The 27,289-nt window shown below is 56.0% G+C and overlaps 3 protein-coding genes across 3 annotated transcripts; 2 read left to right on the top strand and 1 right to left on the bottom strand.

Annotated features, from left to right (window-relative positions):
• Positions 1-281: 281 nt before the first annotated feature.
• On the top strand, positions 282-6,007 carry EsH8_IX_000449 (cohesin-loading factor complex subunit SCC2 domain-containing protein; the record flags this gene model as incomplete). The annotated part of the gene is made up of 3 exons (XM_083266785.1): positions 282-435; positions 494-683; positions 745-6,007. 3 exons carry the CDS (start codon positions 282-284, stop codon positions 6,005-6,007), a joined length of 5,607 nt encoding a protein of 1,868 aa, XP_083130350.1.
• Positions 6,008-7,290: 1,283 nt separating this feature from the next.
• Positions 7,291-10,953, bottom strand: EsH8_IX_000448 (folliculin-interacting protein N-terminus-domain-containing protein; the record flags this gene model as incomplete). Its single annotated transcript, XM_083266784.1, has 1 exon — positions 7,291-10,953. The coding sequence occupies one exon, from the start codon at positions 10,951-10,953 to the stop codon at positions 7,291-7,293; it is 3,663 nt and encodes a 1,220-aa protein (XP_083130349.1).
• A 10,262-nt stretch (positions 10,954-21,215) lies between these two features.
• EsH8_IX_000447 (GTPase-activating protein IML1) lies at positions 21,216-27,023 on the top strand (the record flags this gene model as incomplete). Its single annotated transcript, XM_083266783.1, has 1 exon — positions 21,216-27,023. One exon carries the CDS (start codon positions 21,216-21,218, stop codon positions 27,021-27,023), a length of 5,808 nt encoding a protein of 1,935 aa, XP_083130348.1.
• Positions 27,024-27,289: the final 266 nt, after the last annotated feature.

Here is a 27,289-nt window from a genome sequence, read left to right as displayed (position 1 = left end):
TCCCATCCCATCCACGACGACTTCGCTGGATCGCAACTCAACATTGTTCTTCGGAGGTTGCGATTCTCGGGCTCTGACGATGCGATCGGCCTCTTTATTCTCACAGCGACTCTAGTGTTTCCTTGCTCCGACGACTTCCATCAACGGCAACCCTTCTCCCCGTGAACGCGCATTTCGAGCCCCGACATCCTCCCACCCGACCTCACCCATCGCTTCGATTCTTCGTTCCGCTCGAAATATCATGTCTTGAGGGTCGGATTAGGTCTGAGGACACAGCAAAAATGGTGAACAGCCAAGGGCCCATCCAGAATGGCCCGCCGAACGGCGGCTACATGCAGCCACAAGCTGCAGAGCAGCGTCCGATGGCAAGGCCGTTTACACTACCCGAGGCGTTGCCTTACTCTCCCCAGACCTCCGTTATTCCCTTCACCTCAGGTAGCCCGATCCCTTCATTGCATTATTTGGAGTTCGTCGTGAAGCTGACCTGGGCCAGATCTCATACCCGACCCAACCCTCGGCTCCGGCTCTCTTGCTTCGAGCATATCGCACATGTTCAATAGCCAGGAGTACGACAATCTGAACAAGGAAGCGACAGGACAGAACCAGAATCATGGCTTGAAACACCTAAAATATGCCGTTGACCATGTGCTCCATGATCTAAAGCCCAATGCACGAACATACTTGTAAGTTGAGTATCATTTAACACGAACCGGTGTCGATATCTAATGTTCCTGGTCCGCGCAGCAAGTTTAAGTCCGTCCCCAAACCGAATGCGAATATGGCTTCGACCTCAGCTGGCTCTTTTCAGAGCCTTAGCTCTGGTCTCTCTCCGGTGGCAAAGATGGTGTTTGATAGGGCGCCAACATTCATCAAGCCGCCTTCTGGAGCACCTGCCTCTGCCGCCTCTGTAAACGGACAAGCTTCCACTCAGCAACCGCCGAATTATCCTTCGACACCCAAATCTGCTCCACCGCCGCCCAAACACGCTTCAGCCAATGCAGAAATTCCCCAGAAGAATAATTTTCGCTTTGAAGTGGCCATCCCCTCCAAGAAATTTGATCCTGATGCATATGTGGAAATTCCCGACCAAGTTGCATCTGAAGCATCTGCAGCCCTGACGCCGACAAAGCCTGCTTTATCACAGCACCCGATCGTTCAACCTCAGCACTTGGTGCAACCTGGCCCTCCACATCCCGGCCACCCGCAACCTGCGCTTACGCAGTCTCCCACACAACAAGTGCCTGGGCCTAGTACTCAAAAGACTTCCTTCGCTATCGAGTTGCCTCACGCCCCTGGATTCAATAAGAATGAATACCAGGAGATGGCGGCTCCAGACTCCCCTGGCGAGCCTACGGGATTGTCTATGCGCAGACAAGATGGCGCCTACCAAAGCAGACAGGATGATATCAGCACAAATCTGAATCAACGGCAACGGGCTGAGGCAGCTCTTCAGGACTTTGAGAGATTAACTGGGAGCGTCCTAGAAGGCATTAGAAATGTCCTCGGAAACGAACCTGGATACGAGCAGGTCGCTACTTTGAGTAGCGAAAACGAGCCCATCTTGACAGGCGCCACCCAGCAGAAGCTTCAGACTTCCATTCAGAAGGTCATCGATCTCGGCAGCTACGACCAAGCGCCTATCGAGAGCCTTCACCATATTCAAAAGTTGAGCGAAGCAGGGTTGGTACACACCCTTAACCTTGACTTCAGAGTTGAGGAGTCCTGGGGTGAGTCTGATGTCATGAGCTGGTTGAATCAATTGCCGGACATTGAGTTGGGTCTCAAAACCGCTCGCACATGCCTACGTATAATGTGCGGTGGCAGAGAAGAGAAACAGATTTATTCCGAGGAGATCATCCAGAAGTCCACCGACGTATTCAAAGGCGTGGTTGAGGGTATCGTCGTTCCTGTGGTCGAGATGAGGAGTAGCGGCTCTACATCTGCTCTGTTCAAATTGTTGCAGCCTCACAAAAAAGCGATTGGCCCGATTCTCACGAACTGCCAGAAGCTGTTCGCGTTGCTCGCCAAACTCGTCACAAGCATTGAGCTCTCCGACTCTACTCTCGGCACCTTGGAATTCGCTGCATCGAGTCTGCTTTTCGTGGACAACGCGTACTTAGAGAAAGATTCCGTTGTCGGAGTGCAGAAGTTCGATGGCATTCGCCTCGTCGCAATGGAGATGCTTTGCCAGATTTTCCTCGCCAAGCCTGACCAGCGCCGCGGTATCTTCGACGACATTCTCACCTCGTTGGAAAAACTTCCGGTTGGGAAACAGAGCGCTCGCCAGTTTCGACTATCCAATGGCGGAAGCATACAACCTGTTTCAGCGCTCATCATGCGTCTTGTTCAAGCCAGCTCCGGGAAGGTAGACGAGAAGGGCACTCGCAGCCGACTGGCGATGATGGAAGAAGACGCTGACGCCGACGCCGACGCCGACGGAGACGAGGAGATGAGCCATCCTGGCAGACCAACCCTGGCTGCTACCATTAAATCTGAAGAGGCCGGAGCCTCTCAACACGAGCTCGCCCTCCAAGAGCTCAAGGCTGTAGCACTTCCTCTAACAGAAGCTTCGACACACAACGCGAATTACGTGGTCAACTTCATGGTCAACCGAGCCCTGAAGTCTACAAAGTCGGGCGATACACCTTATCGCAACCTACTCGACCTTTTCGTTGAGGATTTTACCGAATGTCTTGACTCCCCCGACTGGCCCTCTGCCGAACTCATCCTTCGTCAAATGACCTTCTACATGATGAAGCTTTGGGAAGGAGACAGGTCAGCTGCACCCGCCAAAAACATGGCTCTTGAGCTTCTCGGCGTCATGAGCGCTGCAATTTCCAAACTGCGATCTCACGTTCGCAAAACCACCAACTCAATGGATGGAAACGACTCCAATGAGCTGTCCCGTTACCTCTCCGAGTTGGCCACCGCGGCGTTGGAACAGAAAACCCGAATCGAGCATGATGTTTCCTGGTCAGGGCCGTATCGTACAACTCTCGAGCACCTTCAGCAGCGTTGCGGTGACGATCCTCATTTGCAGGGCGCAATTTCTTTCATGATTGCCGATTGGGCTCAAAGGATACTTGCTGGCTATGACGGTATGCAAGAAACCTATGATTCCCTTGATAAGGAGTTTGGGCGCCTTGCCTTCCGGCTCCGAATGATGATCGAGGATCGTCGATGGCTTTCCAACGAATATACCTTTAAAGACGTTAACAACAACCACGCGAAGTTGTCGTACGAGATTATCCTTCTTCGATCGCCCTTCTGCGAGCACTTCAAGGCCATGCTCAATGTGCTCCTCAATGCTATGGCTAGTGACCAGGCAACTGTTCGCAGCAAGAGTCTCAAAAGCATCAACCAGCTGTTGGAAACCGATCCCGCCATTTTAGATGGCGATTCTGTGGTTGTTCACTTGATCATTAACTGCTCGAGCGACTCGTCGCCTCAGGTGCGCGATTCGGCCATCGGCCTGATGGGCAAGTGCATCGGCTTGCGCCCGAGATTGGAGGACAAGATGGCGGAGAAGATCATTGAAAGATTCATTGATTCTGGTATCGGAGTGCGGAAGAGGGCAATGAAATTGGCTCGAGATATCTATCTTCGCAACCACAGCCGGGAGATTCGTAGCGCTATTGCAAATAGCTTGCTTCACCGCGTTCAAGATCCAGACGAGGGTGTACGAGAGCTTGCTCGCCAGATGATTGAAGAGGTCTGGTTCGCTCCATTTTACCAGGTCGATGACACGGCGGCCTACAAAACGTCACTCACTGATCACGTTGCTCTCATGATCCAAACCGTCAAGTCTGGGAATGTGGGCGCTGTGCTGGACAAAGTTCTGCAGTCAATTCTCGGAGGACAAAACAAGGCTCACAATGGGCCTTTTGGCGTAAGCAAGAAGCTTGTTGAGAAAATGTTCGACCTCATCGATAACCTCGATTCCGACGACCCAACCACACCTTCGGGAAGAGATGCGCTGCAGGTCTTGCAGATATTTGCAAAAGCAGACCCGAAGCTCTTCACCTTTGAGGAGATCAGACTGATCAAGCCTCATCTCGCCAGCATCAGCGGTGCTGATGATTTGGCTGTCTTCAAAGCCGTCACGGTCATTTACCGCCAAGTTTTACCGCAGCTGTCCAGCAAATATGCCGATTTCCTTCGGGAGGTGAGAGAGCAGCTCCAAAATTCCGTTGGCAGGCTTACCAAGCACCTTCTGGACGACGTGGTAGCCTGCCTGTGGATTATCGCCGACCTGTTAGATAACCGCGACAAGTTGGCTCATCTAGGGGCATCCAGTCTCAGAGGAGTCGCCAGTATGCGGAACACTGCGATGGATGCCAATAAGCTCATGAAGTTTGCCAGATACTCAACGATTGTGGGAATGGTTGGCAAGCATTGCGACCTGGACTCCGAGATTGCTGTTTTCAAGAAAATCTTCCCAAAGTACTCTGGCACATCAGTCGCAAAACTCATGGTCGACAATCTATCCCCTTGGGCCGATGCGTCGCAGCCTATGGAGGCCAGAAAGCATGCACTCGATGCCATAGGCCTCATATGCCAGGCGCATCCTCGGAACTATGTATCGCCAAATGTGTACACCAAGTTTCAGCAAGTATTCGAGGCCAAGGTTCCGGCACTCGAGAGCACCATACTCCGATCTTTCAAAGAGTTTCTCGTTACCGAAGAGAAACGGTCTGAGGCTGCTAGTGCCGCCGCCGCCGCCGGCCTCGACGGTGACAAGAAACGCGAGTTGACTGTCATGGGTGGGACGAACTATGACGATGTCGCAAGCGCGACCACCCAGCGTTTCCTGAAAGAAGTTACTCGTATCGCTCTGTCGTCACAAGATGAGCACGCATTTCTCGCGGTTGAAGTTCTCGGCAGCATCAACCGACAGGGCCTAGTCCATCCCAAAGAAACAGGCGTAACTTTGATCACTCTGGAGACTTCATCAATGGCCAAAATATCCGAAGTTGCGTTCATGGAGCATCGAGCACTTCATGAAAAACATGAGACTGTCATCGAACGAGAATACATCAAAGCCATCCAGGCAGCGTTTGAGTACCAGCGGGATATCGTCAAGGATACTCGCGGCGCAACAGCGAATCCATTTCAGTCGAAGCTTCACTTGCTGATGGAGGTACTCAAAGTGAGCAAATCGAAGAATCGACAGAAGTTCTTGGAGAAACTTGTGGCACAGGTCGACTTTGATCCCTCTAAGCTCGACGTTTCCAAGCCAATGCCCCCACATGTCGAGTTCTCGCGGTTCATGATTGAGAATCTTGCTTACTTCGATTATGTGACAATTGGAGAAGTTTTGGTGACCGTGAACGCAATGGAAAAGCTCTTCTCGTCGACAGGGTCTAGCATGGCGCACGTCATCGAATCTGAAATTTTTAACGTGCGCATGGACATGGACAAACCGGATGATCTTCAAGTCAACGGGCAGCCGGCGCAGCTCACGCAGCCGCAGCTGACCATCCCTCCCAAGCGGCTTCGGCAGCTTACGTCCGGCTCCATCATTATGCTATGCCTTTGGGAAGCAAGAACTTACCTTCGGCGCCTATACGGCCTGGGTAGCAAACGCGAGACGAAGACCAAGCCAGCAGCCAAGGATCTCAGCAAAGCACCTACAAAGGTCCAGGGCGTAACAGGTGATAAGTTCTGGGAGGAGGTCACTTCGCACATGAATGGCCTCGCATCGCAAGAGGCTACCTTGGAAAAGTGCAAAGTGTTTGTGGAGTTGATGAACGTCGACAAGGAGTTCAAGGTGGCAGAAGAAGACGACCTCGAAGGCGACGAAGCCGGCACACCTAGCGAGGAGGAAGATGATGGAGCTGCAACTGATGGCAGAGGCCGGAAGCGAAAGGCCGGCGCACTGCTTGGAAATCGCAAGAAACGCGCGCGTTCTACATCTCGGGCGCGAGCACGCGGACGACCACGAAAGAATACTGTCGAAGCCGAGGACGATGCCGACGGCGACTTTGACGAAATGGACTTCATTTAACCGCTTAAACACGCAACCACCGTCGGCTGTCTTGAGCATCAAGCTTTTCCCCCCTTTCATGCAACGGATGCAATTGCGACTATAGAACACAGGCAGCAACAGGCACATATCATCCCCCCGGGCCTGCCTGCTCAATTGTACATGTACTTAACCGTCGTCACTTCGCACACATACAGGGCATTGTTGTTTCAGGGGTCTGCATCAAGAACGGGAGAGCATTGGGTTGAGGCATGTTGCACTCGGTCTTGCCATTACACTACTTTATTCAAGATCTGTTTTGCCAGGCAAGGAAAGGCAAGAAAAAGGGGCGTTTTAATGTTACGAGCGGAATGAGAAAGGCGTGGAAGGGTTTGGGGAGTCTTTCCCCTGACGGATGGGATGGGTTTTTTGCTTCGGAATGATACCTCCTTCCCCCGCTTTGCTAGGTTGCGAGGGAATGCAAGCTACTTGAGATACACAGTTAATATTAAAAAAAACCATCATTTGTAACTTCTTTGCTTGGGTGTCGTATATCTATCTATGCAAGATACCTAGATAGAATAGCAAAAAAAAACCCAAAAAAAACCAACCGAGACTGCTTTGTCTGTCAACTTGAATCCTTCCCCCTCTGTAGCATGATCTCTCTGCGAATTTCAGAATACCAATTGCCTCAACTGAGCCAACATGCGAATGCCCGTATATATGTCCCGACGTCACTTTACAAAGCCCTCTCAGCTAGGTATCGTCCCTCTTTCGGCGAGAAGGCCGTACATAGATAGTGTCACGGAGGAGTCGGATGTGTCTCTAGACCAACGTTATCCGGCTAGTCAAAAGGCACGTCACAGAAAGCCAGAGCCTCGTCAGGAATGTATCCCTATTAACTTGTTCATGCTCCTAGCTGGTAAAATGGAAAATTCCACATGACGCCCTTCATCCACTATCCCCTTCCAGAACAAAAGATGGGCACCTTAAATGATAAAATCCATAGATTTAACCCATGTCGCCTGAAACGCCAACCCAGGGCTTGCACACTGGAACCCAGCCCCATATTAGCCATGTCAACCGCACGCCACTGCCACATCGTAATTGTGTGGGCGCTCTCGAGAAACAACAAAGGTTTGTTCTACGTCGGGGTATCAATTCAGTTTATCTGTCTCCGTCTTCGGACCAAGGAAAAAAGCTATGTTTTGTGGTGGTACATGTACTAGCAGATCTGTGCTTCTGCTAGGTGTCATTACATCGTAAAGTGTGTTTGCAGCTGCTTGCTGATGGTTGCAGACTGCCTTCCCATAAGGGTAATAATGCTATACTTGTTCACTGGAATCGACAGTGTCGAGCCAGACTCGCACAGCCTCTCGGAGAGTGCTTTCGCGGTCTCGGTCTCCCTGGACATTGGCGTCCGGGGTGTCGTGGTCTCGTTCTTCAATGACGTCGCGGATGATTTCATCCAGAGCCGATAAGACTACAGTTTTACATTGGTCTCGAGGCACCTCTTGAGATGCTACCGGAATGCGCGTGGTGTGATGGGAGTCGACCGAGACAGATGCCTCACTGTTGCTGCGGTCTCGTCGTTTGCTTGTCGATCGAGACGAGTTCGAGGAATTCTGCTTGCTCACTTCATTGCTCTGCGCAATGACCCTCTCGACTGCTTCGATCAATACTTCGTCAAGGCTTGCGATCGGCTCTTCGATGAACTCGTCTTCCAGTTGTGTTTCATAAGGGAGGATTGACGGGGTCATAGGGGCATTGCCATAAGCACTTGAGCCCGCGGAGCCCAGAGGGGCCGATCTGTCCAAAAAGGGCTTCGGCCGAATGAGCCGACGATAATGGATTCGTCTGATTGTATGCGTTGTCGTATCGGCAATCAGAGCGGTGCTCACGTCGACCCACCGGTCAGCAGGCTGCTCAGTCGAGTAGAACGGCTGTGTGATGAATGGGGTGGGCTCGGCTCTCATGGATTTCCGAATATCCTCCATGAGAGTATCCTGAGGGGGGACCGCCTGAAGGATGAAGTCCTGGTGATATTGCTGGAGAAACCCAGCAACATTCATCGGGGAATCGCCATCAATCTGGATGCGGGAGAATTGCTCGAAACCCTCCAACCCGTTGCCAATACCTGGCGTTGATAGATATCCGCTGCTTGACGGCGAGCTGACCGCGGTCTCAAAAGAAGTAATGTAGTCGGGAAAGGGGATGTCAACATCAATCACTCCGTCTTCCGCATTGATCGATGTCTTGACCGGCGACTGAAAGTCGCCGCTGGGATCAGGAATTCGCTCAGGAAAGGGGATCCTCTCAGTCGTGTCGTCGACAATTTGGTCATCGAACCCTCGAGGGGTTGCAGGGCCATTGGCGTCAGCTTCAGTGTTGCGACTGCGGTCGTCCATTCGATGATAACCATCGGCCCTCACTTCCTTGACCATCTCCGCCAGCTTGTCTCGCCGCACTCCTGGTGCAGATTTGGTCGGGGATGTAGGGTTGCTACCATACGGATGACTAGGCGTGGTGAGGCCTGTAGAGTCCCTCCTCTTCCCGTTCCAGAGAGTGCTGATGACGCTGCCCCAACGCGAGCTCGAAATGCGAGAGTCTGTACTTGCCGAGCTAATGTGTCCTGAGCTTTCTCCTCGCTTCAGCGTCCTTTTGAGGTCGTCTGCGGCAACACTGCCACTACTACCGGGCCTCAGACTACGTCGGGTCTCGAATCTCTGAGCAGTGGTGAAGTGCGGGATGGTGGTTTCAGGGGTGATGGTTGTGGTCGTCGCGGCGCTGCTCTTCCTGCTGACCTGGTCGTTCCCAGGGATGGGCAGGTTTGACCGTATCGAAGCAGCATCCGAAACGCGCCTCTCATGATGACTTTCCATACTCAAGTGCGCAAGCTGAGGTGGGACTCCAGAAGCACGCGTGCTTTGACTAACAGTACGAGAATGCGAGACTCGCCTTGGGCCCGTTCGTCGGTTTATCTTGCGACGCAGTGACTCTTCTCGTAGTATTGGAATTATCAGCGAAGGGGGCGACTGGGAGAAAGCCCCGAAAGACGCCGAAGTGCTCGATCGATGAGGCCTGACCGATGAGATATGCTGATGCGACGGTAGAAACGCAGAAAGAAGGAAGATCATGCGTCGTGCGAGCATCTTGTCCGAAGCGATGATGACTGTTCGGGCCGGCAGCGACAGATCGTCTTCGCCCTTGGCCTTTTGCTGCTGATAGTGTTTTCGGCGGTACCACGCTGGGCTCATGGCATTCAACCAGTCCGTGTGTGTTGCGAGAAACCCAGTCAGAAGGTTGAAGAAGAAAAAGCCATGCTCTTTCTCGCCAGCCTTTCTCGCCATCCACCTGGCTTCATCTCGCCAAATTCCCCATCTCCCCTGAGCCGTAATGACCCGTTGAGCTCGTAGGCCGGTAACAACCCTGATTCTTGCCGAGTTGGCCTCTTGCACGATGTTATCATCATTCTGTAAGCAGTGGGGCTGTAAAGCTATGACTTTCGCGTTGGTTTTGGGAGGTTTGACAAAGTGTGGCTCTTCGTTTCTTCTTCCGCTCATAGATGGAGCTCTGCCCAAATATGATGACACCGAAGGAGGGTAGGGGTCTGGCGAAGTAATATCTGCTTGTTTGAGCAGCGTGCCAAGTGAAGTGGCAATAACACCCTGGAGGTGCGTCAAGGTCCGCATTATGATATCCCAGTGCTGCGTAACAGTGTCCATCCTGTCATCCACGTCGGTCGAGCAAGAAGAATCCAGGGAGTCGATAGGGAAGCCAGACCCAGACAGGGTCCAGCCCGAACGCCGAGCAGAGCTCACAGAAGAAGGGAACGATTCTTGCTCCGTGTAAGAGCTGGCGCCACGGAAGGTCGATCTGACGGTGGAAGGAGGGACGATCTGAGTAGCAGTAGGCGGAAGCTGAACCACCAACACAACCGCGTACATGGGCGTGCGCTTTTGCTTGGGCTGTGGCTTCTTCTTTTTAGGAATACTGTGGTCGTCGGCAGACTGCGGAAACGGGAAACCCGTATTGTGGTCTGAGAAGCGGCTCAAAGGGGTGTCACTCTGTGTGTCAGCGTCATCGCTAGGCAATAGGACGGGGAACAATCGTGTGATGAGGATCTTTCTCCTCTCGGGATGACTCCGTGTGTTTGGAGCAGAGGAGGTAAATGACTGTGGCGGTTGCATGGGTGATACGTTGTCCGATGTGTAGGACTGTGCCAGTCGGCTGGAGCGTATGCTTGACCGGCCAATGGAGCCACGGCCGTCGCCGAGGTAGGAGCCTCCATATTCAGGGCGGCTGTCGGTGGGGACAATATGAACCTTTGTTGAAGTGCCCTTATAAGCCATCAACTCTGAATTGCCAAAGACGGAGCCGGCAAAAGCATGGATCTCGTCATTGTATTCTCTTCGCGCGCGCTGGAGCTCCGTCTCGGCCTGAGATTGGGTTCGGCCTTGCATCGAGGCCCTGCGATCAAATGCGCCCTGGCGGGGTTGGGGGCTGTCCGGCTGGATAACTAGGGGCCGCGATGTCTGGTTCAGACTGCTCTTCCGCGGTGAAGTCGGGCCTCTGTAAGAATCCTGTACAGTCCCCATGCCTGTTGCCGGGCGGTCCGTCATCGAAGGTGACTTGGGAGGGGCAGGATGGCTGTCGAAGAGAAGCTGTGCTGGGAAGGAGGCAACGGCATCCTGCATAATGAGGACACGAACATGGCGGGTTTCCAGATCAATGTCGCCGTCGTAGTCAAAGGCACTTGCGATGGATGCCAAAGGAAGGGCAGAAACCATGGACAATGGAAAGACCTGGTCATTTCGATGCTGATACAAGGCCTCGGCGTCGGGGAACAAGAGGTTCCGAGTGTGGATGTCCTCCTGCATAGACTCAAGAGACTGTGGAGAGTCTTTGTAGGCGTTGTTGTTGGTTTGCGATGGGTCAGGAGCACTTGTAGCACTCCCGGTGCCCAGGTTGAAGAGCTTCCCCAGCATCGTGAGTGAGACGGCTGGAGAAGATCAAATAACAAGAGGTTGCTAGATAGAGACTCTTGTTGTTTAGAGGTCAGGAAGGAGTGCCATTTTTTCAGCACGGCACGCAGTGATTGGGAATCAGATGGGACAGCATTGCTTCTAACTGAGATTCCATGTGATTGAGGGTGAGCGACGCGAGGAGCCTTGAAGGTGCAGGGTGAGGCTCATTCGAGAGGCGGGCTGAGACCAACAGAGTTGAGGGGTGCACGGAGTCGGAGAGAGCTAGGTGGGAGCGAAAGCTTAATCGTGATGAGTCGAGCGGAAGTTGTCGAAGGTTGGGCAAATCGGAAATCGCCGAAAGGTCGTGGTAATCAGATCCGATGTAAGCTCTCTCTGCGAGGTGCGAAGCATGCGAATTGGAGTTTTGGGTGCACGCTCCGATTCGGAATGCGGGGATGGGGGTGGTTAAAGGTCGCAGGACTGGGGCCCAAAGTCAAGGTTGCGAGCGAGGGAGCGAGCGCGTGAGGATGCGGAGGCGAGGGGTGGAAAGAACTGGCAGCGCGAGGGAGAAGTGGGCGACGCAAGCAGTCTATCGAAACCGAGTTGTCGAAGAAGTCGAAGAGAGGTAAAGGGAGAAGTGTGAGCGAGACAGCAAATGTGACGCAGTTGAAGGGAAACCAGGTGCTCGGGACAAAGGCAGCAAATGGCAATGGCGGATCAAAATGGACCGGGTGGTTGGTTTGGAAGCTCGGTATTTGGCGACAGCGGTGGCGACAGTAGGTGGTCGAGCGAGTGGCCGAAGCGCAAGGAAAGACGACGGAATGGACGGTGTCAAGTGCCTTGGAGGACTCGCGGGGGAAGAGGGAGCAAGGCGGCAGGAAACGGTTTGGGCGTGAAATAAATGGGGAGGACGGCGGTGATAGTTGGACGGGACAGACTCGTGGGTGAGAAGCGGTCGGGGTCGGTATGAAGTAATACGGTGTGTTGTCGAAAAGAAGACCTTGAGGTAAGGAAGGCAGGTATCGGAGGTCTGGGAGCGTCGGAGGTGGGCGGTATGTTGAGGTTGAGGTGTGGTAGCGGTGGTAGTGGTGGTGGTGTCCCACGTCGAACGAGACGGCGAATTAGCTTGGCGGGGAATAATCGAGGGTGCGGACGGGAGGACCTGGTCAACAGGCAGAAGAAGCGAAGGCGACAGTGGAAGGGACAGGCCGAAAGCAGTGGTTAAGTTGTCTGCGTCGGTAGGGTGTCTGTGAGTAGAGAGATTGACATGGACATGGTCCGGAGGGGAGGGGTGTGGTCAGGTAAATGGTGCGTCCATGATGTTTATGTCGTGTCTCGAGCGTTGATGTTTGAGAGAGGGAAGAACCCACAAAGGTAGGCAGAGGCGGAAGAGACAAGAAAAAGAGTGAGGGAGAGAGAGAAGGAGAGGAGGCAGTGAGTGACAGCGCGGTAGCAGAGCGCGGAAGTGCCGCAATCGTCGGTGGACCGGTAGCGGTGGGGTACGTACCTCTTGGAGTCTTCTTGCCCTGGGTGGATAAGATCGTGCCTTCCATTTTGATGGTTGACGGTAGTGGGTGGTGGGTGGTTCTGTAGATTACATAAGGCGTTCCCGCTGTGTTAGTGTTGGTGCTACCGATACTAGGTACCTATACTATTACCGTAAGGTAGTTAGCTAGGCGGCTTGATACGTACACACACACTACTCCCAGACTGGACTGGTTGGCTCTCTGTCTGTGTCCCGCTCCTCCATCCATCCTCCGCCCCGTTTGTTGTCGTCGTTGCCCGTCTCTTTGCTTCCTTGGCTGCTACGACTGTCTCTGGCTCTGGCTCTGTCCCCATCACGGGTCACAGTCCCTTGTCTCTCTTTCTTTCTCTCGCTGTCGCTGCCTCTGCGACCCTGTCTCTGTCAGGCTTGGTCAGCGGCAATGGCAACGGCAGCCGCCGCCACCTCACGTCACGTCCTCACCACACGCCGCCTCCTGGTGCGTTGATAGGCACAGAGGTCCAGGTACAGCGGCGCGTTCGAAGCGTCCTTCCTTTCCCCGAGGGGTTGACATACATGACATGGCAGGGGGGCAGCCTAGCCAAAAATGCGGTGAACGGCCCTTGCTCTGCCTTGCCTGTATCCGTCGGTACATGACTGACGACCTTGCTGTATACGTACTCTGTACTATGCACTCGGCATATTGCCCTCGCCCACTGCTACTGCGGACGTGCTTTAGTGCAGCGCGTGGCTGCCGCCCTGCCCCTCTAAAAATGGGCGGCGGCGGGTGGGTTCTTTTCGAAAAGAGAAACGTTCTGACATACCTAGGGCATCTGAAAACCGAAATAAAAAAAACAACAAGAATAAAATGGACTAAAAAGAAAGACAGGAAGAAACGGCCATCGTACTGGGGTGGACCTGGTTGAGAGCAAGGTCCCTTAGGTAACATTTGGACGAGGGCTCTTCCACGGCCTCCAATCGACTCCAGTCCCTAAGCAACAGTGGGGTAGCGGCCCCGAAGCCCCCCATACGTGACCTGAAGACCCTGGATTTTTGGGCGAACTGCGCTACCTGCTGGACGCCATCATCTTGAAGGCTCACTCGCTATTCACCGCACCCCCCTCAGCTCAGCTACCTACTGATTATGCGGAAGACAACAACAACACCAACACCAGACATCATCATCAACGAGCGGTGGCCAGCGCTACATGCCCTGTCCCTGCTGTGCCGTGTTTTGTGCGCTGTGGTTTGTCCGCACCTATGCCTGCTCCTGCCCTGGCACCACTCTGATCACTCACAGCTTTTATCTCCCCTCTGCCTCTGCCCCCCCGACATCTACACTATCTTCAGCTGCCATTACGGAGCATTATCCTGTCCAATCCAGTGGCTTGTAATTACGTCGACAGGACCCCCTTCCTTGTCCTTGTCCCGCGCTCCGTCCGACCCTCGACTCCCACTCTCCCATACCTATCCGCATTTTCCAGCGTTTCTTCTTCGTTATTCCACCCGACATTTCATAGCCTCGTCAGCTGGGGCCCAGCTCTCCGAGGTAGCTTCGCCAACTCCCTCCCTGCTCCAGGAGTCCTCATCATGACCCCTGCGTCTTTCTTCCCGATCAGCCATCGGCTTCCGCTCATCCTCCAAGACTCCCATAGGGCATCAACCATGGTAACCTCGGCGAGAATCGACAGTCAGCCTCCCTCGCTTGTATCGTCTTGCGCCCGCCGTATCGTCCATGTCTCTTCCCCCAGTCTTTCGAGGCCACCGACGAAGGGGAAGGGGGTTCCGCGGTCCACCGACCATCCGACTTCAGACAAACACCTTTGTTTACGGTAAAGTACGCACTTCTATTCTGGGGTTTCGTCTCTCGCCAGTCACAAGGTAGCCTTAATTACATACCTGGCATGCGGCAAGAGACACTGAGAGTATCCATACTTGTACTCCCAGGACAGGCATCACTCGTCACCAGCACAGCATCCCATTTTCGGAGCCGACCCGACGGAGGTGCCCATCCTTGTTGCGCCCACGCCTCCCTACCAACCACACGCCAATCTTCGGTCTCTGGTCGTCTGCTCAGCATACCCCTGCGACCAGGACTGGTGTTACCCCCGGATTACATCAGTCGCTTACAAATGGTCCCGTCGCCAACTAATGATGGTTGGTCTTGTCCTCTCTCGGCGCAGTTGCTCCTGCTGCCGATAGTCCCAATCCACAGCGCAGGTGTAATCTTGCACCCCGCCGCGGGCCCCCCAAGACCAGAACATCACTCACTCACTGGCGGACGCCATCCAAGAGAAGGAGGGGAAGCAATGCAAGTCAACGTTGCCCACGATGCTGCGAGTGGCCTGCTGCTTGGCATGACTGCAGCGCAGCCCTGGAGATGGATGTGGAGGTGGATTGGTTACATGCCAATGATAGTGGCTCGATCCGGGGCGGTGGAATGGCCAGTCAGTGATTGCAGATCACTCGCTTCGTCACTGAGACTGTCCGGCATGGATGGACACTTGGACAAGCAAACGCTGGTTGACTTCGTGCACGACGAGACAAAACAGCGCCTCGGTGGGAGACCGAAATCCCAGCTCGACTTACTCACTCACTACCCACGTAGTGTGCATACGCAGCAAGTAGGCCAAGTCAAGGGCCCTTCGCTCCGCCATTCCTCCAAACCCCCTCGCCTCCGTGTGCCGTCGCCGCCCAACCTCGAACTGACCCAAGCTTTCCCATGTTTCCCATCGTTGATAGTCAGGGACCTCGGCGCCGCCGGCGCAAATGGCACGGCCCTTTCCAACACACAAACACCTGACCGACCGGCTGTTTTCCTCTCTTCCCTTCCTAACGTTGCTGCCCAGAGATTAGAGGCCTGTCGTTGCCTAGGCAGGGTATGTACCCCTTGCCCGGCTTCCGGAACCGGAACCCAAAATAATTGGCATTCATGGCCATCCCCGGACAGCATCGAACCTTGGGCCAAACTCGCATGCCGGCCAGGGCGCCAGCATCAACACTACAGAGACTATTCCTATACATCTTGACTCACCACGTCAGATGACGCTGTATACGCCCAGCCGTCGCGTTGCACCGCCACGACGGTGAGTCTTTTGGAGCGAATGGAAACGGCTCTCTTGTCCACGCGCCGAATCCAGGTCGAGATGCAGTGTGCGAGCTGCAGATAAGACACAAAACACGTAGGGCGGCTGCAAGCTAGTTGCTGCGTCTGCCTGCCGTGGGCGCGGTGGATGGGGCCCTGTTGCCATGTGCCGCCCTGTCTTCCAAATGCCTGCACTCTTCCGAGTCCAGAGCAGTGTACAGACACAAACACACACGCGCGCACACATCGTAATTACGATACATCTCACTCAACCGCCATGCAGTCAGTCACATCTGTGGATCGCATACCCATCGCACACACCACCTCAGACCACATCGCGACACGTGAGGCGCACGCCAAACCCATCTTCTCCCAAGACAGTCTTGATGCTTGCGCCGCCGGCCAGCACGCGTCCTCGCTGCACCATCCCTTTCGATGCCGCGTTGGCCGTTTCCAAGAACCGTGGCTCTGCGGCCAAGCGAGCCAACGTTTGGCACCCACCAAGAGCCCGCCGATCAGGTCGTGACACTGGATGCACCTTCCACGATAGGCACTTGATCAGGAACCCTGGCGCATGTCCCTTGCGATCTTCCTGTGGGCAAACAGGATCAGCAACGCTTTACTGCATTGCACGATGCACAAACTGTACCATAGTATATCCTCGACGAGAACCCCCCCTCTCGCACCGGGTCACCCATAGCAGGCCAGGGCTGGCTTCATTCAGCCCGACTCCCAGGCTCCTGGACGCTCGCTGCCCAGCACTCACGCCGTCGCAAAAGTGCCCCTACGCACGGTTCTCCGGGGGCTCACCTGTGGCATTCCGGCGCCGTCTGGTTTGACCTTGCAACTCGCTCCCAGGTCAGCAAGCCTCACCTTGTCTCTCTCATTTGGCTTGTAACGTCGTCATCTTTGATGGTTGGTTTGATTCCTACAGTCCCTTTGCGGGCTACGGGCACTGAGCGGGTGCCGGAAGCATTCACGCGGCGAGCGGGCGTTTTTTGCGCATACCCGTCAACCTACCTTGGCGTTAATTAAATACACTACGTCGACAGGAGCTTCAAACTTTACGTGGCTAACTCCACGGTATGATCTCACCTCTGATCATCCTGGGAAATATGTCAACACTTATTGGCTACCCCGGCCTTGCAAAAGGCAGCGGTGTGTCTTGCACCAGAGTCAAGGGAATCTCCTATCGACCCATTCACCATCCCAATCCTCAGACATGGCCATGCGACTGTGCACTCTCAAGCGGAACGGCTCCCCGCGGCCAGCATCCTGGTGACATCAGCTATAGAATACCTTTCTTGGTGTGGCATCCCGCCAACTTGCGCCCGCCGCCGTCTTCGACCCTCGTTCACCGAGTCCTCTCATCTCGCTACAGCCTCATTCTTGGAATGGCCTGAATGGCCTGGTCAATTCGGTTGAACAGCACCAGGGTCTGTTCTCGTGCAAATGTCGGCATACTCTCGGCGAGTGCCGTTTTCCTTTTTCTTTTCTAGTGATTGGCGCTGTCCCTAATCTTTCCGACGGTTTCTCCGACCTTGCCTAATACTTGGAGACCGCCTCTCATCGCCTCTCATATCCCATGCTTGGGCAAGTCCCTCCTTACCCCGACTAAGTCCTTTCTTCCGTCCGTCCTGTCCGCGGGCCGGGCCAGCCCGGCTTACCTATGTCAGCAAAATATGATAATCTTTCCCGAAGTAGCATGTCGGCTGCGCATGGCTAGGTCAGCCACCGAATAAACAATTGTTGAGCCACGGGGTCCGCGCCGCGCATCAGCCACGGCCGTAGCATGCATGGTATATCTACTGCGTGCACTCGGTTGATAACGACAAACCCTGCGACAGCGCGGTCAAAGGCTTCGCGGGACTGCAGTGCATCTCTGCAGCTAGGCTTTGGAATAAACTTATGGCTAAGACAGCCACATGCGCATTCAAGTCATTGCAGTGGAATTACACCGGAATGCCATGCCATGATCCCGGTAATCAGGTTACGTGCTGCCTGGGGTGCTCGCGGGTGAATGAATGACGGCTGAATAGAGGTGACACAAGACTCCATCGCCTCTGACCTTGGGGTGTAAGTTAAAACCTTGGCCCCCAAACAGCTGCACATGGATGTGAAATGTGGGCGTGGCGGACGCTTTTCTTCAAATCGCTCACAGATGCAGAGCTGTCCCTTCCTGCCAGGGCCATCTCGGTCAGCCGTTCGGAATAGTGTACAGACTTTCAGCCCACCCACCCTCTCTCGCTCAACACACCCACTTTTCGGCAGATTGACCCCCACACTTTTCGGCGGCGTCCACCGTTCCCCGCAGAGAGAGGGGCTTACCACGGCCTCGGGATTGCGATTCTTCAAAGAAAGATAGCACTAAAATGAGACGATGTCGTGGGAATATGGCGATGACCAATTGCCAACATAGCCGTAATCGTGTCTGCCATCCCGCCTCGCCATGTCTCGCAGGTCCTTGACTTCTCCGCCCGTTAGTGCAGCCAGCAAAAGCAAGTGTGTGGTGGCCCCCTTATTACGTACTTGGCTGGCAGATCTCGAGATCAGGGTTACTCATAGAGCCAGCAGCCGGTATCAAATTCAGAGATAACCCTGTTCCTACGGCTCCCCCATTTCGAGACGCCCCCAGTCGCGGTTGTTCCAATCATGATTCGGACGTAGCGAATGGAATATGCTACCCTGTCATTCATTGCGCTGCTCAACGCCCCATTCACGGATAAGACGGGCTATTTCTCGTTCCTTCTTTTGCGGCGAGGGCGGCACGGAACCGATGCAGCCTACCGGAAGGCGTTTCTCGCATCCGATCTTCTTCCGCAGATATCTTGGCGAAGACATGGGCTGTGCGACGATTGATCGACGCGTTTGTCTCTGACTTTTCTCACATCATCCAGTCTGCCATCGCTGTAACATTCCGTCACGCGTCAGAGCAGGGTCGTCTTTAGGCACCGGCTTATTCTCAGCTCGGATCTCGCCTTACTCTTCGATTGAAAATCCGCCCGGTGGCGGAGGTCATGCCAGGGCAAACTCGTTGGCTATACGGGCAAGGGCAAATATAGCCGGCATTGCGAGACCACCCAAGGCTTCCGAGGTTGCGTCGGCTCGCCACCCGCCCAGAGATACACCCTTGTTGCGAGGCGGCCGTTTGTCTTGCTTGAGTCCGCCATCCCGGCGCCAGCAATGAGATACACAGAAAGTACAGCCACATATCTCGTTATCAAACAGCATTCGGAACCCCCAAGGCCACGCTCGTAACTCCGCGGCGTACACCACCCAATACGGTTGGTTCTTGACGGGGCTGGTGCGTAGGTTGCAGAGCGATGGCATGACATCCCGCAGCGTTGTGAATTTGCACCAATGGCTTTTACCTGTGAGTCAACGCTGCAAACGCTGCCATCCGCAACTTCGATGGACGCGGTGGCAAACGTCGTTTTCTGGTCGATTCTCCAGTCACAGTGCTTTGCTATAGCCCTTACTCTGGGGATGTGGCATTCTTCAGCTTCGGTTATCGATTAACGGCCGAGGCAATGAATCCATACATTCGTCATCTTTATTTTCCTGGCGTCAATGCCCACACCAAGGGGAGTGCTTTCCACCAAAATGCAACCTGCCTGTTCACAGAGTGCCTAAGCGGAGAACATATTGATCAAGGCGATGAATGGGCCGACTCCAGAATCCGCCTGGAATCGGCCATCTCCGTTCCTCATCCAAATGACGACGACTATCATAATGACGCCAACATTGACGGTGACACCTCCAACGACGGGGATCAGTGCCCCGGGCATACTCAGATCTCGACCGCTGTGGCGATGCTTGATGGGCAACCTTCTCGAGATACGGACATGGCGGTTTAAACTGCACAAAGTCAGCCTCCAACACGATAAGTAGCCAAAGACCCGCAAGTGCTGGAGATGTCGAGGTAGCGGAGAAAGACTCTTTGACGAACTCTCTGCTATATAGCCACTCTCGTATCAATGGCCGTGGCTATAACAGCCCTCTGAGATTGGCATCAGACCGCTGGCGCCGCAACATGTGAAGTGTTGTTGGACGTAAAGAAAGCTCACAACGACAACGTTGCGTCGGAGTCTGATGCCGTCCAATATAAGTACCAGAACAAGGTCCTTCATATCTGAACACATTTGAGCTTTGCTCACTGAATCTCAACCATGGGAGAAAGCCTGCGAATGAGGTTGATGAATCGCTCGACTTCCCGAAGAAGAATGCTGATCCCCAATGCGAGCAGGAGCAAGCCGTTCAAAGAGGCGCCCAGTCCTTGAGAATGCCTGCAGCCAGATGCAAGGGTGTGGGCCGGACCTGACGGACAAGAATCAGCCTCTGGGGAGTTGTAGGTTCGGTCTCGTCAATTACAGTCACTGCACATCAACGCCACGAGAAGCCCTACAAGGTCGTCCATCTGTGCTACCTTCAGCCGTCATGTTGGAAAGAGTGTGCAGGTTGAGATACTGTTCGCGTAATGGAAGGGTATCTGCGATGAGAACCAACGATTTTGTACGGAACTTAATGGCCAGCTCGGCGACAATGAAGCCGCATGGTATGATTATCATATCGACCAGACGCTGCTTTCTGGTACCTTTGTAGAGAATATGTTGAGTCATGCTGCCAAATATACAAAAGGTAAAAGATTATCAATTACATGTTGTAGAAGCCTAGACTAACACCCCGGGTACCATAGACGTTGATTTTTGGCATATGGTCTAAACTTTTTGTTGATTTTGGAACATATATGAAATCAATGATCCCGCACAGCCTATCTGTTTATTGGTATTATATAATTGCGCCGTTTGCGTGGGCACATGGGAAGCAGCTACCCGACAAGGCACAACGGGAGCATGGAGTTCTTTTCGCCAAGGTTGGAAGATGACTCTTGGGGGCCTACCCATTTGCCTCTGAGAGACAAAGAGAATCAGAGGTGAACGTCAAGCGATGATCCAACCGGCTGTGTCCCTCTCCTGTTGGGCTTAGCGAACACAAAGGGAGCAGTTGGGTCGTCCCGGCCACTTTGACATGCTCTTTGGAGACTTGGGTGGTGATATCGTGACATGGCCGGTCGTCCCCCGCGAGAGGGGATGTGACATTGAGACAAACACATGGCTCTTGTACATGAAATCTTGACAGGAAGAAGGATTGCCTCCATATGAAGTCATTGCGTGGCCTAGATCATGGTGTGTTCATTCTCATTTGAGGCAAAAGTATTCAGGTCAGTCTCAATCAGTCATTGAGTCCAGAATAATAAACCCGAAATTTGCCGACTTCTCTAATTGTATAGAACTTAGTAGTTGACTGAAGAAATTGTCTTCAATTACCTACCCAACCACCCACCTGCTTCCCCAGACAATGGTAAGTTCTGAGTCTCATCCAGGTCAAGCAAGGTGTGGCCAGGTGAGACCAGGTGAGACTGTGGGGGACGCAAACGTCAAACAACCTGGAGATGGGACCCACTAAACTCAGTAGGCGGTGTGGCTTGGTGGAAGCTCGATGTCACAATTCTGCCGCCATGATGGAGCTGCAGCTGCACCATGCACCACTATCCTGGGGAGCTCCTCGCGCAACTGATAGACTTTTATTGACGGATCGCATTGTCTTCAGCACCGCGCACACGAGCAAAACACGTCGCATCATACGAAAGAACGAAATGCCACTGCGAAGCCACCACTCAGGCCCACCTTGACGAGCGCCCAACCCCCTTCGCCAATGATGCCTCGCAATGCCACCGCAGCCCCCTCCATGCGCAGGGGGCCAAACTGGTCCTCCCACCTCCGCCAGTTCAGCCGAAGCAGCCTCGAGCCGCCCTCGGCCGCCTCCTCGGTCGAATCGCCCCGGTCCCCCGACACCGTCTCCAGCGCCTCAACCATCCGTGGCGACAACTCATCCAGTTCCGTGAAGCAGCGCCGGCTCGAGAGGAGGTGTACGGTCAGCGTCAACGAGGGGTACTCGCGCGACGAGGTGCTCCTGAGCCCGGAGCTGGTGAAGGGCGATGTACGCCCGGGAAGCCTGGTGGCGATTACGGTGCTCAAGACCGAGGGTGATAAGACGGCGGCCAAGGACCATGCAAATCGCGGCGGAAACGCTGCCGCTGCCGCGGGTGCGAGCGGCGGCGCAGGCCAGGCCGATGCGCCCGCGGAGGGAGCGGCGCTGGGGAAGCAATACTTCTTCGTCGCCAAGGAGATGTCGAAGGAGCTCAAGAGCCGCCTGCCGAATGTTGACATTTACGTCGTGAAGCACATCGCCGACGCCTTCGGGATGAAGAAGGGCGCGCATGTGCTCCTCACGCCCGTCGACGCCGATAACCCCGCGACGGCGGCTTCGCACGTCGAGCTCTCGTTCAAGGACCAGTACCTCTCGAGGTCGGACATGTGGCGGCTTGCCATCGGCGAGCTGTCGGAACGGACGGTGTACAAGGGCCAGTCGATACTGTTCATGGGCACGATCAAGGCACAGGTTACCGCGGTGTTTGTAGACGGGCGCAAGACGCACTCTGCCTTTTTCACGCGGAACACGAGGCCAATTTTCCGCAGCGAGTCCGCGCGGTACGTGCTGTTTATTCAGATGGCGCGGGAGATGTGGGACTTTGACTCGGAAGGGTCCGGTGAGATCTTGTTCAACAAGGTCGTCAACGGGTTCCTGCCCGCGCTGTTCAAGAAGTGGGCCAAGCTCAAGGCGAAGCACCTCGTGAGCATCGTGCTGTTTGCGAGAGTGGAGTACGACACGGGCCTGACAACGGAGCTGGCGAGCAACACGCTCCACGGGGACTACTACACGGGCGCCCAGATCTCGGGCGACCGCCGGCCGTACAAGGACTTCTACCGTGTCGTGGTGAGCGAGATGGCGAGCGGGGAATGGACGACGATTCTGAACCAGCTGAAGCGCGAGTTCAATTTCTTTCGCAGGGATATCAGCCTCCACCACCAAAAGGCCGGCAGCGCGTTCGTGCCGCTGGCCGAGGAGATGGGCGGGAGGGGGATCGCGTCCAACAGAGTCAAGGCCGAGTCGTCGCTGGCCATGCAGGGCAACTTCCTCGAGGCGATCAACCTCGCGTCCTCGCAGTTCGCGCACGACTACGTCGACCGTGACCTCATGCGGACGGGCATCTCCATCGTGGTCATCAGCCCCGGCCCTGGCGTGTTCGAGGTCGAGTACGAGTCCCTGCGCAGGACGACTGAGGCCCTTGTCGGGAACGGCATCGGCATCGACCTAATCTGCGTGCCCAAGATGCCTCTGCACTCCGTCCCGCTGTTCCGGTACCGCAACCCGCAGACGTCGGACGGATCGCATGGCCTTTCAAGAACCAGGTCTGTCCGCAGCCGTGAGAGCACGCCAAAGCAGCAGGCCACGCCCGTCATCGGCAGCTACCAGTCGCTGTCGGAGTCGTTGTCCCCGACCAAGGGGTTGGAGCTCGCGCACCGTATCGACACCCTGGCGAACCCGCAGGACGAGTGGTCCTACGCGCTGCCGCAGTGGCTCCACGTCTCGTACTGGACCGGGACGTCCGAGGAGGCGCTGTCGTATCAAGGCATCGCGCTCTCGGTCTCGGAGAACACAGAGGAGCAGGATGACGAGGACTTCGCCATCCGCGCGAGGATGTACGACCTGCAGATGCGGAGCGTCCTCGAGACGAACGAGATCGAGACGACGCCGCTGCATGCCGACCCGCTGTTCCCGGTGACCACGGCGGAGCCCAAGAGCTCGCAGAGGTCGCGCCTGGGCGGGTCAGACGAGATAGCTGTGATCCCCCTGAAGCGCCACCTCGACACGCTCGTCGAGCACGTCTACGGGTTCCAGAAGTTCGTGCCCGATAGACTCGTCAAGCCCGGGGAGAAGTCGCTGTGGAAGCAGTTGCAGGAGTACGACGAGACGAGGGCGCGACTGCCCAGGACGCGACGCCCCGTGCAAGCCAGGGCCTCGCGTGACCTGGAAGAGACGACTCGGCGGCAACTGATGGAGGACTCGGGGCTATTTGGAACGTCTCTGCCCGAGAAGAGGATGGTACCCAACCAGAGCCTCGCGGCCGTCGCCGCGGGTCGCAAGCTGTCCGTCAACATTGGCGACAGCGAAAAGGCGGAGATTGTCTCGGCTGCGCGGAAAGCCACGAATACAGCCCCGGCTCCGGCCCCATCCGCATCCAGCTCGTCAGCAACGCCGGGTTCCCACAGCGCGACGTCCAGGGTCTCGTCCGCACACCCGCCTGCCAAACCTCCTAAATTCATGCGGCAGATCAGCCTCGGCCTACGGGGATTCGGCATCGCGGCGCCAAAGGTCGTGGCGGCCGAGGCCAGCTTCGAGACAGTCAAGGCGTCGACGGAGCAGAGCGTGACGAGCCCCACGGCGCCCTTGGTTATGTCGACCATGCCCCGCCCATCGTCGCCGCAGGTCATCAAGCCGGCCATGTCCTCGTTTTCGCCGCAACTATTCCGGTCCGACTCGAGGGACACCCTCAAGGACCTTGCTTCAACGCCGAGTATACCCATCAACATGAGGTCGTCGCGCAGGGGCGAAAGCTCAGTAGGCCAACAGCACAGGTACGGCTCGGTCTTGCCGTCTTCCCTGGCCCGCAAGGATCTGTTCGGCGAAGACCCCGATCAGAAGAACTCACACGTGTTTAGGGCGGAGGACGACAACCAGAAAATGTTCAACAGCAAGCTCCGTGCCGGCGCCATGCCGGAGCTGCCGTCCACGTTATCGCCCACCACGGCGATCTCGCCCTGGCTTACGGTCTTGAACCCCTCGAACCCGGACCGGAACAAAATGGACGACACGGTGCTTTACAGCCGGTGGCAGCACGTGTTCCCCCGGACCTCGGAGATGAAGGTCATGAAGTGGAAGGCGCTGTGCTGCCCGGCCGCCGTCCCGCTGACGACCGAGTACTTTCCGACAAAGACGCAGTTCGACACGGAGTATCAGAGGCAGCCCTATGTCATTGCGCAGAACGCCGACGACGAACTTGCCGAGGAGCCAAAGTCGCGGGAGGAGTTTCTGCGTGAGCTGATCAGCTTGCGCTTCTCGCAGGGCTTCCAGGTCGTAATCGGCCCGTCCGTCGCGAAGGCCTTCGGCCAGCGGCTGCTGCGGATCGCCGACATCTTCTCGCGCGACCAGGCGATGGAGGACGGCACGAGCATCTTCCTGTCCGTGGGCAACACCATACACCAGCTTTCTTGCGTGAACGGCACGGAGATTGAGGTGAACATTTACATACGAAAACCGGCCGAGTCGACCATTGGGAACCCCAACTCGGGCCCGCTGTACAGGCCCGCTATCCGGACCTTGATGGACAGCGGCTACCAGACGCAGGAGGTTGACATATCTACGCCTAGGCCCGAGAGGAACTGGAACTACATCGACTCGTACCTCGCCGGGCACCACGACGAGATGACGGAGAACCTGAGGTTCTGGAGAGCGCGGTTCGTGCTCATCCCGATGGTCTCCCGCTCGTCTGCGGTCCCCAGGAACCAGGCTGGCGACAACGCCGAGGAGGTCCGGTTGGAGGGAATCAGGCGGCTGTCGCTGTCCTGGCAGAAGCACCGGTACATCCCGCCACACGAGCGCAGATACCAGACGGCGAAATCAAAACGCGACCCCAACCCCCTCGACATCGTCTACAAGACGGAAGACCCCTCTGTCGTCATCGCGGCAGAGCTCGATAACTTGCCGCTGGTCGAGGGCATGGAAGGAAACCGGAAGGGCCAGCTCATTTCAAGCCGGGAGCATTTCCGCAAATCCAACTTGAACCTCGCCGCGCTGGCGGAGGCGATACAGCAGCCGGTCGAGAGCGGCGGCGTCAAGCTCCAAAACCGAAGGTGGCATCTGCGGCTGCACTACAACTGCTTCATCGGGTCTGACATGACGAACTGGCTCATGGATAACTTTGAGGATCTGGACAGCCGTGAAGAGGCGGAGCAGCTTGGCAACATGCTCATGGTCAAGACGTACGACAGGTCGGACGAGAAGAAGGACCGCGGAGGGCTCTTTGAGCACGTCGAGCGGCGCCATATGTTTAGGGACGGACAGTACTTCTACTCCATCGCCAACGAGTACGCAAAGCCCCACCCGCCGAGCTGGTTCAACTCGCGCAGACGCGACATCTCGGTGCCGTCGACGCCAATGTCGGAGAACATACCCAGGGACTCTCCCAGGCCGGGCATGGTATCCCGGCCGACGTCGATCAACGAAGACAATTCGCCAATCTCGGGCTCGACGACGCCGACGGCGGCCTCGGTCATATTCAACAAAAAGGTACCCAAGGTTGTTCTTAGCAAGGTCATCAAGTACGACGTGGACCACAGGAAGCGGTCGTACCGCCCCGAGCGGGTCGATCTGCACTACGACCGGCTGCACAACCCGGACAACTGCTACCACATACGCATCGACTGGATGAACGTCACGGCGAAACTCATCGAGGACGTGGTGGAGGGCTGGGCGAGGGAGGCGGCGATCTACGGGCTCCGGCTCGTCGAGGTGCCCATCAAAGAGGCGTGCTCCATCACGGAAGTGAACCCCTTCCGCCGGCCGTACCTCATCAAGCTCTCGGTGCCACCGCCGAGCCAGCAGCCCGTCACCTACTACGAGCCCAACTCCTTCGCGCCGCAGACGGCGCCGGGCAAACACTTTTACCAAAAGGTCATCATGCGCAAGTTCGACTTCGTGCTCGACATGGAGGCGGCGTCCAACTACCCGAGAGACGTGGAGGTGAGCTATTCCTGGGGCAAGCCCGATTTCAAGTACTCGCAGTACATCCACCGGTCGGGCGTGCTCCTCGCCGAGATCACGGACGACGGGCACTTCCTGGTGCTCGCGAACAGGCTGTTTAGCAACCGGGCCTCGGCGGCGCGGGAAAAGGAGCTCAAGGACATGCGGGAGGCGAACGGCGGCGGCGGCGGGGCGGGCAACAACGTCGTCGAGCGCGGCGGGAGGATCATCCCCGTGGGGTCGTACACGCCGTTCGGCATCCCGGAGCCGACGCCGATGAGCAGCCCGATGGTCAAGCCCGTGTACTACGCGGGCGGGTCCCCCGCGGTCAGGGCCTCGGACATGAAGTCCGGCGCGGCGGCGGCGGCGACGGGGGGCTCCGGCGCGGCGCTCGGCACGGCGGCAGACCCGGTGCCGATCCTGGACGAGCTGGAGGCGTTCTGCTCGGACGGGCCGGCGCTGGAGACGTTTTACAAGGAGACGCTCGAGAGGGGGCCGCCGCAGGCCATGACGACGCCCGGGGCCATGAGGCCGGTCACGGTCGGCCTGGAGGCGGTGCCGGAGGCGAGCATCCCGATGCTGGGGCTGCCGGCGGGGGTGCTGGGCGACCTGCACTCCTCGGGGCCCGGGGGAGGGGGGCCGGAGGGGCTGCGGGGGCTGGAGGGGCTGCGGACCGTGGGCGGGAGCCCGAGCCCCGGGCCGAGGAGCCTGATGAGCAGCCCGGCGGCGGGGATGCAGTTCCTGAGGAGGGCGAGCGTGCAGGACGGGCTCGGGCTGGGGGGAGGGGGGCCCAGGAGGGAGCCCAGGGAGAGGGATTGATGCGTCTGGTTCGGGACGCGCGGACGGTGGCGGCGGCCGGTGGTCGGTGGAGAGAGTGTTTGAACTTTGTAATGGCTACCGGAAGAAAAGAAAGTGTGGCTTTTGTGTGGATAGTGTGTAGTGTCCCCACTTAGACGATTATGAATCTCACGAACAACAATAAGAACAAAGGCACGGTTGTTTTTTGTTATCCAGGTGTCAGGTGTCTGGGTGAGGCGCCATTGCCAAAAAAAGACCAAATGTCGTTGCCAAAGGTACGGTATCAC

Source organism: Colletotrichum jinshuiense, chromosome 9, assembly GCF_051148585.1.
Source record: "Colletotrichum jinshuiense chromosome 9, complete sequence".
Taxonomy (NCBI): domain Eukaryota; kingdom Fungi; phylum Ascomycota; class Sordariomycetes; order Glomerellales; family Glomerellaceae; genus Colletotrichum; species Colletotrichum jinshuiense.
This window is presented reverse-complemented; position numbering and strand designations above follow the sequence as displayed.